The sequence below is a fragment of the Scleropages formosus genome, chromosome 5 (genome assembly GCF_900964775.1).
Source record: "Scleropages formosus chromosome 5, fSclFor1.1, whole genome shotgun sequence".
NCBI lineage: Eukaryota > Metazoa > Chordata > Actinopteri > Osteoglossiformes > Osteoglossidae > Scleropages > Scleropages formosus.
In genome coordinates this window covers 5,343,830-5,360,375 of record NC_041810.1, presented here as the reverse complement: position 1 = coordinate 5,360,375, position 16,546 = coordinate 5,343,830, and the positions used below count along the sequence as shown (strand labels likewise).

Sequence of the window (16,546 nt, the reverse complement as noted above, 5' to 3'; positions counted from 1 at the left end):
GAATCCACACGGCAATGCCTGGAGGACTCGGTCAATACTGACGTGCGATTAGACTATAATGGACATTTGAAGTGTTATAATATTCACCGTTACCATGTGTCCTGTAATAAGCTCTTCCAATTTCTGCATTAACAAAAAGATTCCACAGCACTTTTAGTCTGTGGACTGTAAGGTGACATGCTCTTTCTCACAGCTGGGCTAAGTCAAGTCAATATTCAATTTCTGATGTAACATTCAGCCAAAAAAAATGTATTTATTTAAAAGCTGAAAGATTTGTAGAGATAGTGGCACGGTGGCACAGCGAGTGGCACTCCTGTCTCACAGAGCCTGGGTGGTGCGAGAGGACGTGGGTTTGATCCCCGCCCAGTCTGTATGGAGTTTGCATGTTCTCCCTGTGTCTGTGTGGGTTTCTGTTGGGTGCTCTGGTTTCCTCCCACAGTCCAAAGACATGCTGTTCAGGTTCACCCATAGCGTGAGAGTGACAGAAAGAGTGTGTGTTCCACTGGTGTATGGATGAGTGACCCATTGTAAGTAGTGTATATAGCAGTGTAAGTCACCACGGTGAATAAGGTGTGTGGGCTAGTAACACTACATAGTGTTTCTTGGAAGTTGCTTTGGAGAAAAACATCTGCTAAATAAGTAAATGTAAATGTAGATAGCAGGGTGGGACCAGGACACAAGCATTAGCCCAACATAAGAATTTCAGAAACATCCCACTCGGGAGAGCAACTCTGAGGGGTTTATCAGTTAAAAGCAGCAGTGCTCCGCTGGCTCAGGCCCCCTACAATAACAGCGGCTCCAGTCTCTCCAGGCCCCGTGGCAAGCAAAGTAAAGGCCACTGATCTCCTGCTCCGCAGACAGCGATTCCGGCTGCAAACACACCAGACAGAAGTTCAGTCTGGCTCCTGGTCCCCAGACAAAAGGCTCTTCGCGTGGCGTTAGACACACACTCGCTCCATCTTAAAAACAGGAATTAAACAGCTCTTTGACTCTTGCCTTTCTCTGCTCATCTCCAGCGGGTTTCTGCATCGTAAAAAAAAATCCCTCAAGTCACATGCATGTTTTTTCCTTTCCACATTCTTCGGAAGGAGGTCGGTGCTGTGCTGAAAGCAGTCAGGACTACTCTTGGTGTTATTACCCTGCTAACGTACAGGAGTGTTTCCTTTTTGGCAAGGGCAGCACATCGGACATTCATCTTTGTATAAATAACGTAATTTTTGGACTGAATTATGAAAAGATAATTTCACGTTTCTTTTGATGAAAAATTTGTCCAAATCACTGTAGAGCGTAATAAAAGCGTTTCTGTAACTTTTTTTTTTTTAAAACCGACAGCGCAAAGGTTTTACAGTGTAGGTTCAGTCCGTTCAAATACAAAGTCACGACGCTCATGATCTGTTCCTTCCTGCTGCTAAATCCATAATTCTCCGGTCAGCAGAGAGCATAATGATCGAAATATCAACGGCACCGCTGCTGATAGAGCGACAGACCCACTTCTTGAGGACAAGAAATACTGCAGTCAGACAGAATCTAATGTCAAGTCTTTTAGATGTAATTAGAAGTCATATTTTAAATTTTTCCTGCTATATATTGACTAAAAAAGAAAACTTCTGAAAATGAGTTTAAGTTTGAAGCCTCCAGAAAAACATATTTACTGTCAGTGGGTAATGGTAAGCAGTTGTCACGACGACTTATCACCCAGTTTCTCTCGGTTCTGGCTCCACTGTGGTGGAACGACCTCCCCCTCTCACTCAGAACTGCTGAATCCCTGTCCACATTTAAAAAGGGTTTTAAAACTCCCCTCTTCCAGACTCACTTCGCCCATCATCTCTTAAAGTCAAAGAAGATATAAATGCTCATGCATCATAGCTTTAACATCAAGCCCTGATCAATCCTTTACACAGCTACTCCTGTAATGTAACATAAATGTTTATATATACAGTATATCTCAGAAAAAAAAATTATTAGGAAGGTGATCAAGAATCATCGATTTTCTGATAAAGTTTCATGCAGCTACTCGGGTGACGAACATTGGTTCATATGGTGGAAAGAAAAACTGCACTTAAGAATCACACATCTGCATCAAAGTGTCTATTTCCCCTAATGTAATGAACACAATGTATTTTCTATGAGATGTTCGGCACTTTGGAGAAAAGTGTCTGATAAATGAAGACATGTAAATGTTTTAGTCAGTATGTTTAACAACACTCAAAGCATGGCCTTTGTGAATATGCTATAGGAGTCATATCCATATTTAAAGGATGTGAATCATAAGTAAGAGCCACTTGGGGGGGGGGAATCAAATCTGCTCCACGTGCAACTGGACCAACTGGACCACAGGTCTATGTGAAGTCATGAAGAGCATCAGTCCAAAGAAGAAGAAATCGAACAAATTCCTTGATCACCACAATCCCCAGCATGTCTCTATAAAAAAATTTGCCAGTCCCTCAAAAAACTAAATCAGTTATGCTCTTGTCTTCGTCTCCCTTTCTTGACCAAATTCAGCTCTGAGCTCTCAGTCGGCTGCAGAACTTTTTCCATGGCTGAAATCCACAATCAACAACAAACAGCGTGGCCTCTGTGCTCTGCAAGCTTCAAGACTTGACACAGCATCTAGTTACTGACTGTACCGTGGTACAGAGTGCAGCGTTTGGCTCGTCGAAGCCACAGAAGCCTCGAACACGGGGAGCGCCGGTGCCTACCGTCGCTGCTGCCGCGGAAGACCACGTCGGGGGAGGGGGTCTGCAGCGAGCGGGAGCCGAAGGAGTCCAGGCTGTCGAAGGAGTCGTCTCGGCCGTGACGAGGGGACGACAACGAGTCGCTGCGCTCCGAGTCCCAGCTGTCGACGTAGCCGCTATCCCGGACGCTGCGCTTGGGGCTCTCGGGGTCCTCAGCCTCCTGGCAAAGAGGATGCGCTCAGCACCTTCTGGTCAAAACCACACCTGCGCCACACCGGTCCGACACCTGGAGCGCTGCAGCACCAGTGCTGAGCTCTCCACACCCCTAAAGCACAACAGGATGCTGAATTCACACCCCTGTGCTGGATAAGACCCATCCTGAATAAAGACCTCATTCCCTTCATTACTGGGAGGATCAGAGGAGACGTCCAGGGGATTCACTTCGCAGTCGTCTCCCCGAGGCTGTCCAGGAGGACTCGGTGAGGGAACCCAGACGAGATCCCGAGCTCAGGACACATGTTTAGTTCAGCACCACGTCAGCACACTCTGAAAGCTGAGCAATGGACCCAGACCTCCTCCTCATCCAGATCAACACACTCAGACCTCATACAATGGGGTCCTGTAAGAACTTGGAATAAAGCCTCATGGAAACTGTGATGTTCCATATATTGTTACTGCAAAAACTGCAGAATACAAAAAAAATTTAACTATGTACCTACGCTTCGTACCAGGCAACATGGGAGAACTGCTTCCTACTACCTACGTCCAGTAACACCGACAATCTCGACAAGTCACTCTCACTCACTGCAAAGTTAACGTCGCAAATGGAAAAAAGGGATTCAAAACTAATAATTTATCTACCTGCTGATTTTCAGCAAAGCAGCCTGCAGTGTTGAGCTAGGTTTTTTTTTTTTTTTTTTTTTTTAAAAACCTGTTCATACAGCTACATGACACCAAACAGCTATAACGCCATATGTTGCAAATACAATGCCGACACGTGAGGAAGGGGTGCACTCCATTGTCCCGTTTTTCCGATTTACATTTATTCATTTAACTGATGCTTTTCTCCAAAGCGACTTACAATGTTAAGGTTACTACGGTAATTATAACAAGCTTACAATTATTTACCCATTTACACAGCTAGGTAATTTTTACTGGAGCAATTTAGGCTAAGTACCTTGCTCAAGGGAACCACAGCCGGAGGTGAGGATCGAACCTGCAACTTTTGGATCCAGTGGCAGCAGCTCTAACCACTACGTTACCAGCTGTCCCCAATACCTTGAGCATTTGCCCTCATCTTTGTACTACAGTACAGTGCGAGGCCACCTTTGTACCAGGCACCTAGGGACAGTGAAACCAGCAGAAAGCGTAACCTGAGGGGAAGTGACCCATGCGGGTCTCTCCATCCCTTGTGCGAAACCCCCATAGCATACAGAAGGAACAATGGCATGCATTTACATACGTCTGCTGTGGAGAGGAATGCCATGCTGTGCACCAGTGTGCTTTGTAAGAAGTTGCCGAAACCCAACCTCTGCCTAGAGGTCATGGGTAGCCTCCCCAGAGCACCTTATGACATTCCAGCAGGTTTATACAGTGAGACCGACTGGCCGGCTAATTCCCCAACAGGTTCTGTGTCGTACAACGTCTCTGTTGAGCATCTTGCCGTTCCACATTTTCGGCACCCGGACATAGAAAAAAGTGAGATCCTGATGCTTAAAATTAATCCAAGCAATGACAGCTGCATATCCATCAACACACCTGCATCCGCATAAATCCAATACACCTTGACAGTCCACATTCCCTCCATCGTGAAGTCATGCTTGCAACAGAGGTCGGTTGTCTGCATGTTGCCAAGACAACAGAAAACCTCAGAACGACGGATTGCACGGATAATGTGGTTAATTTCTCTTGTGAGGTAACAGAAATCTCCGCGTTTTAGCCTCGGGTTCTAGGTATAACACCACGACAAGGGTTGGAGTCTTTCTTGTACATTCAACACATGAGAAGTCCTAACTTTACTCATCAATCAAGAAGGCACTCAAGTATATTCCCCCCAAAGACATATCAACGCTTGTCATAAAGCAATACCTGTCTCGTGAACTTTAAGACCCAAATTACATCACAGCCGATGGAAAACATGTCAGTCACAGTCGAATTACACCGTTCAGAAAGACATCATCCAAGTGATCTCGCCGACAAATGCTCCTGCCTGGGATTATTCGGAAGACCAGTGTTCCCCGGTGTTCTCGACTTTACTTCATCTAGAACGCTGTACCTTTCGCATCTGCGAGAGCAGCCCTTCGAACTCCTTGAGGTCCAGCGTGGGCCCGCTGTACGACGTGCAGCTGTTGGCAGCTTTTCCCAGCCAGTAGATGGTGATTAGAACCTGGTGGATCCAGAAGCAAGGGAGCCGTGAGGAGGGCCCGACCGAACCCGGCGCAACCAGGCGGCGCTCGGGAGCCGCTCGGGGTGGCAGGGTGCGGGAGGAAGCCCTGCCTGACAGTGAGCACATTCACAAGTCAGAGTTTAACTGCAGCAGAGCTCAAGTGCAGAGTTGAGGAAGGGCGGGGGTGAGGGGTGGATATTCCGCAGACAAAACAAGCAGGATCGCTGTCTAGATTAAAGCGCAGATCCGACCGAAAGCGCAGATAAAATCGTAGAGCTTTGCTGCAATCACATGTACGATGCCTGCCGTCACTCTGAAAAGAGATACTAGATAAGAGATTCCTTTTGACGCTCCCAACGTCTGTGTATCCGGAGCAAGATTGGGATCCTGTGCTGAAACCTGCTTTGTAACACGGTATAAGGATGACTTTTTTCGCTCCAGGTCCCGAATCTCAGATTTTGCCAGAATCCTGAGTGTATTTCAGCATTCAGACAGACAGACAGACAGACAGACAGACAGACAGACAGACAGACAGACAGACAGACAGACAGACAGACAGACAGACAGACAGACAGACAGACATTTCCACAGCGAGCACAGACTATTCATCACATTCGCCCACACAGAGGTTTCATATTCTATGTTATATTAATGTGTTACTTTATTTCCACCCCCCCCCCCCCTCCAAGCTTGCGGAAAAAGACGTTTCACTACCAGCAACCACTGCTGTACACTGTATTGTCGTGCATTTGATAATCCTTTGATCGATTGATTGCTCGCTCGCTCTTGAATTGTCAAATCAATCAATCAATCTTATCCATGAAAAAACAATGCTGGTGTGCTTTTATCAATAGCTTCCATAAGCAGTCTATCGGAATCCTGCTTTCACGACCCTCATTTCAAAACCACGCCAGGCCAGCTCCCAGCACGATCCTACGGCCCCTCACGTATGGAATAATGTGCCTGTGTCTGAAATCATGTTCATCTCTCATATTAGTCAAGAAACTACCTTAAAAACATCTTATGAAACAACATAATATTTGTTTCACATATTACGTTAATCGAGTGTTGATCATCGTCGTGGTCAAACTCAGTCCTGCCACCTGCCTGTTCAGCTTTGGGAAGGGACTAGTCCAACTTGTGTTATTACCTTCATTACTTGATTCTTAACTAAACTTTGTTTTTGGGGAAGGCGTGGACTTTTTGTCATTTCACTATGTCATCTTTTTTATCCGTAAAAACTAAATAATAATCCTGTTTCCATTTCATGTAAACAATCTGAGGGTCCTGTTTACTGGCGGAGGCTTTTCGGACAAATACAGATTTCACACACCTCCGCAACCATTTGTTTACACGAAAGGAAAAGCCCCAACTCTCCGCGCCGTGCCAAAATCTCGCTCGACTGCATTCAGCGAATTGACTTCCGTCGCTCCGAAAGCACCAGGCTGATGCACATGGAGCACCGAAACGTCCCTGTTTACTTACAGCATTCCAGCTCGAACACAGGCCTCGCTGTTTATCTACAGCACTTCAGCTCATGCCGGACATGAAAGTCCCCACGTGCTGGTGCATGTGGGTTCCCCGGGCACCGCTGGCAATCGGGTGCGGACAAGCATATCCTGAAATCAGCCTGGGAGTGAATGCTACCCAGTGTGATCGCAGCCCAGAGAGAGGGCACTGGAGGGAACATCACGCAATACAGACATGTGGCATTTCAGGTCATGGTGAAATGACGAACGTGCCTCCCGTAAGGACACCCTTTCGCTAGTAATGTGCATCAGCAAAGCTGCGGGCTGCGCATGCAAAATGTGGAGAGAGCAGCACAGAGGGGATGAGGAGGCTGCGGCAGCTCACAGCTGAGAAGGGGGGGGGGGAGAGGGGGGGGGAGAGAGAGAGAGAGCGAGAGAGAGAGAGAGACAGACACACGCAAAGAGATGGGTGATACTTACATTCTTGAGCTTCCTGATGCCGTCTGAGCACCTAGAAGAGAAGGAAGACACGGCAAGATCCAGTCTGCGTTATGCTTCCCCACAGACAAACAACGCAGCTCTTCCTGAGCACAAGGCGGCGACGCAGGCAGCAAATGACGCGCGATTCCTGGCTACGGAGAGTGACACTGCAGCCCTGCGCCACGCTGGGGAAAGTGGACCATCCCATCTCCGTCCCCTCGAAACTCAGGGTAACGCTGAGGTCAAAGCAGAGATCTCGCCATTTCCCCCGACTTTCCTCAGAAGGAAATTTGCATATTTAATTACATTCGTACATCAGTCCATCTGTTATATATTCCACCGCACTCCACGTTAAGCGCCTTTTTAAAGGGTACAATATGCTATATTCTTTGGGGCTTGAACCTGCAACCATTGTCACAGTGTCAGTTTCTTAATCATTGCACTTTCTAGTGATTTACTTTGATCTAATTAAGTTGGCCTTTTTAACAGGGTACACTTCTTTGTGAGTGGGTATCAGCATCCCATATTCCTTTGGTATCAGTGGGCAGTGTCCCGTACTCCTGCTGCGTCACTGGGTCTCGGGATCCCACACCCTTCTGGTGTCACCGGGTATCGTGTCCCGCACTGTCATGCCGGCGAGTGTCAGCATCCAGCACTGACTGCACTTGACCGGGTGAAAACAGGAGGAGCTCAGTTTTCCACCTTACGTAACTCGGTCTTGGGGCTTGCAAGCGACACATTCCTCACGGTATTAGATCACCTCTCGTGATATGGCCGTGCCTTTCCTTCCCCTGCCTGCAGCTTCGTGCCTGTTTCCAACATGAGAAACGGCTGTAATATCTTCATTTATTAGTCTGACTTTTACTGTGTTTTTACAGAAGAGGTGGTGCGTGAGCCATACGTGTAACCCTTTAGGATCTGGACCGGGTGAGGATGTGGGGCAGAGCGGAGAGCATCAGGAAGGAATATAACAGCCAATTATTACTTCCATTACTGAAGGGTCTGCAGGTGGTAAAGTGGTTACAGCTACCAGCTTACAGTCAGACTTGCCTCCAAACTCTTACTTTTGTACCTTTGATCAAGGATCTCTTCACTGGCTACCCACTGAATGCAGATGCAACTTCCAAGGTACTTTTAATCTATATAATACTCAAGGGTCTGGCACCACTTACATCACCAATCTCTTCATTAACTATGAGTTAACCCGCACTCTACGTTGACTAGATGCCAATCTGGTTGTAGTCTCGGAGACCCACGTGAAGACCTTTGGCCGTAGACCGTTTAAGCCTTGGGCCCCTTCATCGTGGCTTGGTTTTGTGAACGAAGATTTAGGAAGGGAGCCGCCCACGTCTGCTGCAAGCTCGCTGGTGGCCGATGAAGCCGATGCGGGACAGGCAGGTCCGGGAGCAGCGGCTGCAAGGGAAAGTCTATCTCCGGGGTCAACATCGGACGACCTTTACACCTGGACCGCCTATACGTAGGATCGGAACTGCGGCTTCCAGTGTCATCTTCCACGTGCCGTTTCGCACCTTTCCCATCGCAGGGTTTGATGATGATGTTGCTCGTGGATGTTGCGCAGTGGAGTTTTTAGGTGGAGTGCACTGCGCGCAGTATTGCCCCCACCCTTTATACCTGGGGTTCATCTGTCATGGCCTAGCAAGCTGGAACGATGACAGCGAGGTCCTTGGGTCGTAGGCGTTATGTCGGAGTTTCCTTCTCCTAGATGGATGGCCTGACAGGGCGAGCAAGCTTCATCTACCCGGGTTTGGAGTCAGAGTTGTCCTTTTCTTAGGCTGGCTGCCAACCAAGGCTGATGAGTCCAGCCTACCTATCCAGTTATACCACCGGACACTTTGTTGCACCATGACGTAGCGAGCTCTGTGAAAACGGGGGACCGATGAGAAGGTGTTCCTACGGACGCAATAGTGTAGGAGAGGCCACTTGGCGAGACAGACAGTGGCCAGGCAGAGATCACTACACCGGGAAAGAGAGGTGATGTGTTGCACGTGCATTTTACCTAGGTGAGCGGGACGTCTGGCCCAGCCCTCAGCCCTCACCCCCCCCAGACCTTTAAATCCCCCTTGAAACCCAATTATTCAACTTTGTATTTCCATGACCGATCCTAATTGATGTACTCGCAAGTCATCCTCTCCTTCCTCTTTCTTTTTTCTTGGACAGGTCACCTACTGCCTGGATGTGATGACGGCCAACAGCAAACACGAGGTTCTGTTGTCAGAAACCCTTGACTGTCTATCACTAATTAATGGACGAGCAGCCATCGGCCTGGACAATGGCATCAGCATCCTCGGGCTATAGCTAAACCTTGACAGTCATTTTGGTCATCATACGAGACATATACACAAAGCTCCCAATCACAAAAACTGAATGCTCAGGAGGGGTGGGCTGCCAGTGGTACTTGGACCCCCAAGGGTTTATTACTGTCCTCTTCCTCAGAGCTGGATGCTCCCCCCCCCCACCGGTTCCAACTGGCCTATTCTAATAGTTGTCTATGTCTGTCACCTTAGAAAATGAAAATCTGCATTGTTCCACTCCCTTCCTTCTTGTACAACTGCTTGGAACCATGTTCAGCACCCTGTGTCACCCTGGTGAGAACAGTGAGTGCCTTACAGATACAAACTGAACTGAAATTGAAGGAGCTTGCCCTGAATTGCTCTCGTAAAAACATAACGCAGATGTTCTATTGGGCAAATCATTTTAAGTAACTTGGTGTATAATCCTATAACACTGTAAGTCACTTTAGACTAAGGTACCCACTAAACGCTGATGTACAGTGGGAAACACTTTCATAAATAAGGGGATTTACAGTAGAATAAGCAACACCAAATGGAGAAGGAAGTGATTTATCCCAAATGCAAATTAAAACAAGATGAACTACTACCCCCTTCAATGTAATGAAATAAATACTTCCCTCCGGTAAGGAAAAGCAGCAATGCTCAGCAGCCTCAAATAAACTTCACCTTTATGGTCTCCATACTATTTTTATTAAGTAAAAATTTGCCTCCAGTAAAGCATTCGGTCCCCTAGGTTGTTTTCATGAGGGTAACCTGGGATGACATGACTTTCAGCTCCTCTGCCAGTTCTACCTGCTGGTTGGTTTCAAACCATTTCAGCGAACCCATGAAGTACCATGTCTTACTTGAGATTGGTTCGAGTGGAAGAATCCTGCAGGTCCCCAGGGTCAAAGAGCTGCGACCCCTTCACCCCCAGCTCCTCACAGCCTCGCAGGAAAAGGGTCAGGTTGTCCTGGATTGAAAAAAGATTAAAAGTGTGAGTCTATGGTAGAACCTCGCTGATGGAGAAGACAGATCATGGCTTGTCTCATGGCTGTTGGGATGTATAAATTGAGGCTTTGGCCCTCCTCACTCCTCCCACTTTGTTCAGCTGCCCCTTCTGGGCGGCACGGCCGCACCGTGGGTACTGCTGGTGCGTCTCAGTGCCTGGCTGCGCAGTCGGATGTGGGTTTGAATCTCGACTCCGTCCTCAGTTTTGATATTCTCCCAATGTTCTCAGTGAATTAATACAAATGTACTTCCTGTCTGCTTGTGAACCCGCATGTGAGCATTTTCCTGATGACAAACCATACAAAGGAAACTAATGAAAAATGTTTAAAGACGTGCTGTTCAGGTTCCTCCATAGCGTGTGAGTGACAGAGTGTGTTCCACTGATGTATGGATGAGTGACCCATTGTAAGTAGTATATCTAGCAGTGTAAGTCACCATGGTGAATAAGATGTGTGGGCTGATAACACTACATAGAGTTCACTGGAAGTCACTTTGAAAAAAGTGTCTACTAAATAAATGTAATGTAATGCTTCGTAAGCCACCCCACCCCCAACGAAAAAACCGAAGACGTGACATTTTTCTTACTTTTACTTGATATGTTTCCCATTTCTGCTGTTGAAATCATTCATTAAATTTGGTGGATTTGTTTTCATTGTTTTACTATATTGATAATATAATACCTCAATATATACAGATTCACATTTATTCATTTAATTGACGTTTTTCTCCAAAGAGACTTAGTTTCACACTAACTACGATTATTTTCCCATTCATACAGCAGCAATATAAGGTAAGTATGTTGCTGAAGGATACTACAGCAGTAGGTGGGATTCGAACCATCAACCTTTGAAGCATACTGGGAAAAATTCATGATTTCATAGTCTATGATGTAGCTACAGCCAAGGATTTTGAAGAACCGGCTTTGGACTGATCTGGTCTCATTGTAATGATTACTCTTAATTCATAAAATTAAATAAAATGTACTACAATTAAACAAGTTTTTTTTTTTTTTTAATTGAACACTGTGCAACCCTTGAAAATGCAAACAGTTTTACTCACCTATAACATTGGCTCTGCTTGTCTTATCTTGTAGCATATAATGGATAACAGGACATAAATTCAAATACTGAAGTGGGATATTTCATGAAGTTCATGTTGGGTAGATTTTTTTTTTCCTTGCGTGAGTTTGTATTTGTGTGTTATTTGTTGGGTAGATCGATAGATGAAATGTACCTCATAGTAGCCTACCACTGCGGAACATGGGAGTTTCTTTACCTTTAGAATTTTTAAAAAAAAAAAAAAAAAAAAAAAAAAACTTAGCAGACACCTTTTCCAAAGCAACTTCCAGTGAACTCTATGTAGTGTTACTATCAGCCCACACACCTTATTCACCGCGGTGACTTACACTGCTAGATACACTACTTACAATGGGTCACTCATCCAGACATCAGTGGAACACACACACACACACACACACACACACACACACACACACACACACTATGGGGGAACTTGAACAGCATGTCTTTGGACTGTGGGAGGAAACCAGAGCACTTACACTGCTAGATACACTACTTACAAGGGGTCACTCATCCGTACATCAGTGGAACACACTCTCTCTGTCACTCACGAACTATGGGGGAACCTGAACAGCATGTCTTTGGACTGTGGGAGGAAACCTGAGCACCTGGAGGAAACCAACGGAGACATGGGGAGAACATGCAAACTCCACACAGACTGAGCGGGGATCGAACCCATGTCCTTCCACACCACTGAGGCACTGTGATACAGCAGCACTACTCGTCGTGCCACGGTGCGACTCGAGCAATGAAAAATTCAGCACAAAAAGATTAATAAAATATGAAAAAGACGCAGGCACACCGGTACCTTCCCAACACGGAAGAATGCACTAAGACGTCACAGAGAGAAGAACTGCACCGATACAGACAAAAACACGTTTTATGACGATGAGTTCATCCAGCGCTATGTGCCCAAAAGTACTGCCTATTTCCATATAATATAATTCAGAATAAAATCACTGCACTGGAGGTTTCTGCACCCATCCTGAGAAGAAGGAAGAAGAAGAAAAGTCCACGTCCCTGATGGACAGGGCCTCCGTGAGCCATTCCTTCCTGGGGTTTCTGGTACGGGAGCTGGAGGTATGGGCTCACGTGAGCGGGAAGATGATCACTTAACCGTTTGCCTGACAGGGGATCATTATGTGGGTTTTAACGTATAATTACAGGGATCCTGCGGCTCAGCCGTGTGAGAAGGACAGTATTACGGCCTGCTGCTGCCTGCTCATTAAGCGTAGGGTAATCGCACATGGCTCTGTGTGCATCTACATGCCCTCCGTCCAACCTCACATAGTTTCCTTACCAAATCGGCAGGACCGGTTACTCAGGCGCTAGTTAATCTACAACCCAGACCGCAGAATGTTATTTAAATGCGAGCGTTTATAGCCACTGAATGTTAAGTGTCTCTCCAGTGTGAGTGAAGCGATAAAAAAGCCGTATAGGCAGAAGTGTTTTGCATTGTGTTTAACTACCGGGGAATATAGCTGGGGGGCTTTGGGATATGAAAAAGCTGCTGAGATGAATCATTTTACTACTGAAAATGATGAGAAACTGAAAGGGCTGTTGTATGGAGCGGGGTGGGGCGGGGTGGACGGCCAAGCCAAACTTCCCTCGAAAACACCGCGACTGTGGCTCCGCCCTCCTCTTGGTGCTTTCAAAGGGTTTCGGTCACAGGACCGGAACTGGCAGCAGTGACCGTTCACTGACCACAACATAAATGCCTTCATTAAAAAAAAAAAAAAAAAAGACATTGTTGCTATGCTTTTAGCACGGCTAACAGGCCTTGCCTCTGCTCCCTAAGGCCCCTGGAATACCGCGCTCCCCGAGGGCTTTCCACAATCTCAGGATGCAGGGCGCACTAAACACCCTTAAAGAAAACACACAACTGATCTGTTAATGGGGGTGAAGCAGACGCGACGGCTGCCCTGGACACTCGGGGAAACCGCCACGATGCTGCGGTTGCCGAGATGAGGAGGCATATCGATGAACAGCATGCCGTTCTCGTCTCTCACCAGCAAGAGGCGAGAATTTGGCCGGACCTTTCACTCTCACCTTGCAAACACTAGGTGAGGAAGAAAAGAAAAGAAAAGAAAAAACAATAAGCCTGGGATATGACTGAGGAACTAGAATTGGGGTGGCACGGTGGCGCAGCGAGTAGCGCTGCCGTCTCACAGAGCCTGGGTGGTGGGGAAGGACGCGGGTTCAACCTGCCCTCGATCTGTGTGGAGTTTGCATGTTCTCCCCATGTCTCTGTGGGTTACCTCCGGGTGCTCTGGTTTCCTCCCACAGTCCAAAGACATGCTGTTCAGGTTCACGCATAGTGTGTGAGTGACAGAGAGGGAGTGTGTTCCACTGATGTATGAATGACTGACCCATTGTAAGTAATGTATGCAGCAGTGTAAGTTACCACGGTGAATAAGGTGTGTGGGCTGATGTGATTACACTGGTGTTACTAAGTGTCTGTGAAATAAATTCATGTGGCGTTATATATTTATAGCAGTCTTATATAGATTACCACAGCTACTTAAACATAAAAAAAAGAGGATGGACTTGCCAAGTCTCACTTTCCAGTGGAGTTTGTAACGGCACTACAGGTCATTAATTCAGCCGCTGTTCCGCGAGGCCGACATCATCACCGCAGGGAAGCGCCTTACAGTTAAGTGCACCCAACACTACCGAAGAGCGCAAAAAAAGCATCAGCAGCATCTTCCGTAATAGCACGAGTGTATCACCTCGTTTTTACTGAGTTCTAGACTCACGCCTAGCCAGGGTGTCCCCACGGAATAGCAAGTAAGGGGCTCAGGCTCATTTGTAGCGAGGATCTTAATCACAGGAAAAACTCACTGGGTCAATTTCATAAACAAAATTAGAAATGATGTCTGTGAGGATTCCAGCTACTTAGCCTTAAACAAGATACTACTGTTTACATTATATACGTATGTTATATAAGAATATCTATTAAGACCCTTCAAATTTTTTAGAGATAAACACTCATTTTAAAATGTCACTTTTTTTTTTTTTTTAAACTTAAAATCTCATTGATGTAACAAGTTAAAATTTAAAAATATAAACAAATGCATATAACAATTTTTTTTTACAGCAACCCAAAAAAAATTGTTAAAAATTGAATACTGTCAAAAACCTGAATCGCCTATTAATAAACTTTTACATGAAATTATGGAGTCGTTTCTCATTACCGTCATTTTAGTTCAAGTGGTTAGTTAGAGTTGACCTAAAATTTGAACAGTTGAAATAAAGTTTAATTCTTCCACGATGCTTCATCAACAACTTAAGATTAATGATGATGACAATGAATAATCTCTATTGTTTTTCATACCTTAAAAATTTATTTTTTTTCTGTAACCCCTATAAGATTATAGGTTATCACTATAACAGGGTAAACCTAAGATTTATGACGCTGCTGCTGGCGTAACACATCAAACTGTTTTACAGTAAACTTAAGTACAAAGAGTACACTGTAAAATAAAAAGTACAGTAAACACATAAAGCAGTATCATAGCTGTTTATTATCAAGTATTATGTACCGTACATAATTGTATGCGCTATACTTTTACACAACAGGCAGTGCAGTACGTTTGTTTACAGCAGCACCACGAACACGTGAGGAACACGTTGCGCTACGACGTCGCTGGTCGATAAGAATTTTTCAGCTCCTTTATAATGTCACGGGACCATCGCCGTATATGCGGTCGGCCGTTAAGCGAAACGTCGTTAAGGGGCGCATGACTGCATTGTCGCTTAGCACAGATTCCCAAAAAAAACACAGGTAACACGTGTGGAATTGCCTGTGTTCACACGAACGAGGACAAGGAAGGAAAAAGATCTGCTGGTTGACGCATAGAAAAATCAGAAATCCGAATAAGACTATTAAAATCACAACCCAGAGATGAAAGCAAAACTCGAGATGAAAATCTGCACTATGGAGTCAAATACTGACACAAAGAGGGTGCAGGTTAAGAAAAGACGATGGCGCTGTAAAGAGGAGATGCAAGGAAGGTGAGGAACTAGTGTTACACTCAAAGGACTCGGGTTCAAATACCAACTAATAATGCTAAAAATACCAGGCCGTATAAACGGGCAATATTTTCCAATTCGCTTATCGCCGTGAGTTGCTGCGCGGAGAAGAGTCGGATGAATCAACAGATGAATAAATCAATAACGGAACCGACCGGACGGACAGACAAATGGGAAACCGGAGGCCGTTTGGAGCACTCACCAAACCCGCGATGGGTGTCGGAAGCCTGTTGATCTTCTTCACCAGCCCCGGTCTGATGGAGCTCAGCAGCCTGTGGGGAGAGCAGCGCGAGTGAGCTCAGTCGCAGCACCCCCGACGCAGAGGACCTTAACCGCTGAGGCCGAAATGCAAAACGCACCAGAGACGGCCCTCCAGCTAGTGTGTTTTGCTTTCGTTAACTTTTTTTTTTTTTTGGTGGCGCTCTTCCTGAAAACGTCCAGCTTCAAGGCCCATATTTGAATTAGTGAGGGGCAGAGGGGAACCGGGTGGGAGGGGGGTGTCTTCCTGAGAGGAAACCTGGAGAGAGTGTATTTGGCAGGAGCGGAGGCACGGCTGGGGTCTCGGACAGCGCGCCCTTTCTCGCGTTTCTCTCCGAGAGACGGGGGAGCAGAGGCGCAAACAGGTGCTGCCAACGGGGGGTGTCTGCAGGAACCCTGGGATGTGTGTGGGAAAGGGGAGGACGGGAGGAAATGTGCTAAGCGTCCAACGGAGGGGAAAAAAAAAAAAAAAAAAAAAAGGGGAGAAAAGTGACTGAAATAGCAGAGGGACACACGCCAAGTCCATACAGCTGTGATTTGTGCAAGATGTAAAACTGCCTTAGATGAGCAATATTAACTGTTGTCCATCTGTTCTGCACATAAATATTACTGTAATACTGTAGAAAAATATATACTATACTATAAAATACTATATATATTATACTACATATTTTATAGTGTGTAGCATGTATATATAGTAAATACTGTATATAGTATCTATATAGACAAATATATATTATGTGTATATACAGTATATACACACAATGAATGTACATACTGAAAATCATCAATCACTTTACATATATAAGAAACAAAAATATTTTATGGTATTTTCTGGAAATTCAGAATTGGGGGAAAAAAAGTC

The 16,546-nt window shown here is 45.8% G+C and overlaps 1 protein-coding gene across 3 annotated transcripts in view; it reads right to left on the bottom strand.

Moving 5' to 3' along the window:
* Positions 1–16,546, bottom strand: part of LOC108930824 (LIM and calponin homology domains-containing protein 1-like) — an 87,822-nt gene that overhangs the window by 26,982 nt on the left and 44,294 nt on the right. For 2 of the 3 annotated variants that reach the window (XM_018746245.2, XM_018746248.2), the window contains exons 3-7: positions 15,626–15,695; positions 10,168–10,274; positions 7,011–7,041; positions 4,951–5,061; positions 2,700–2,895 (exon numbers count right to left, since the gene is read on the bottom strand). In XM_018746245.2, coding sequence (XP_018601761.2) covers positions 2,700–2,895; positions 4,951–5,061; positions 7,011–7,041; positions 10,168–10,274; positions 15,626–15,695 — 515 coding nt within the window. The remainder of the gene's footprint in view (positions 1–2,699; positions 2,896–4,950; positions 5,062–7,010; positions 7,042–10,167; positions 10,275–15,625; positions 15,696–16,546) is intronic. The other variant, XM_018746246.2, reaches the window with a different exon arrangement.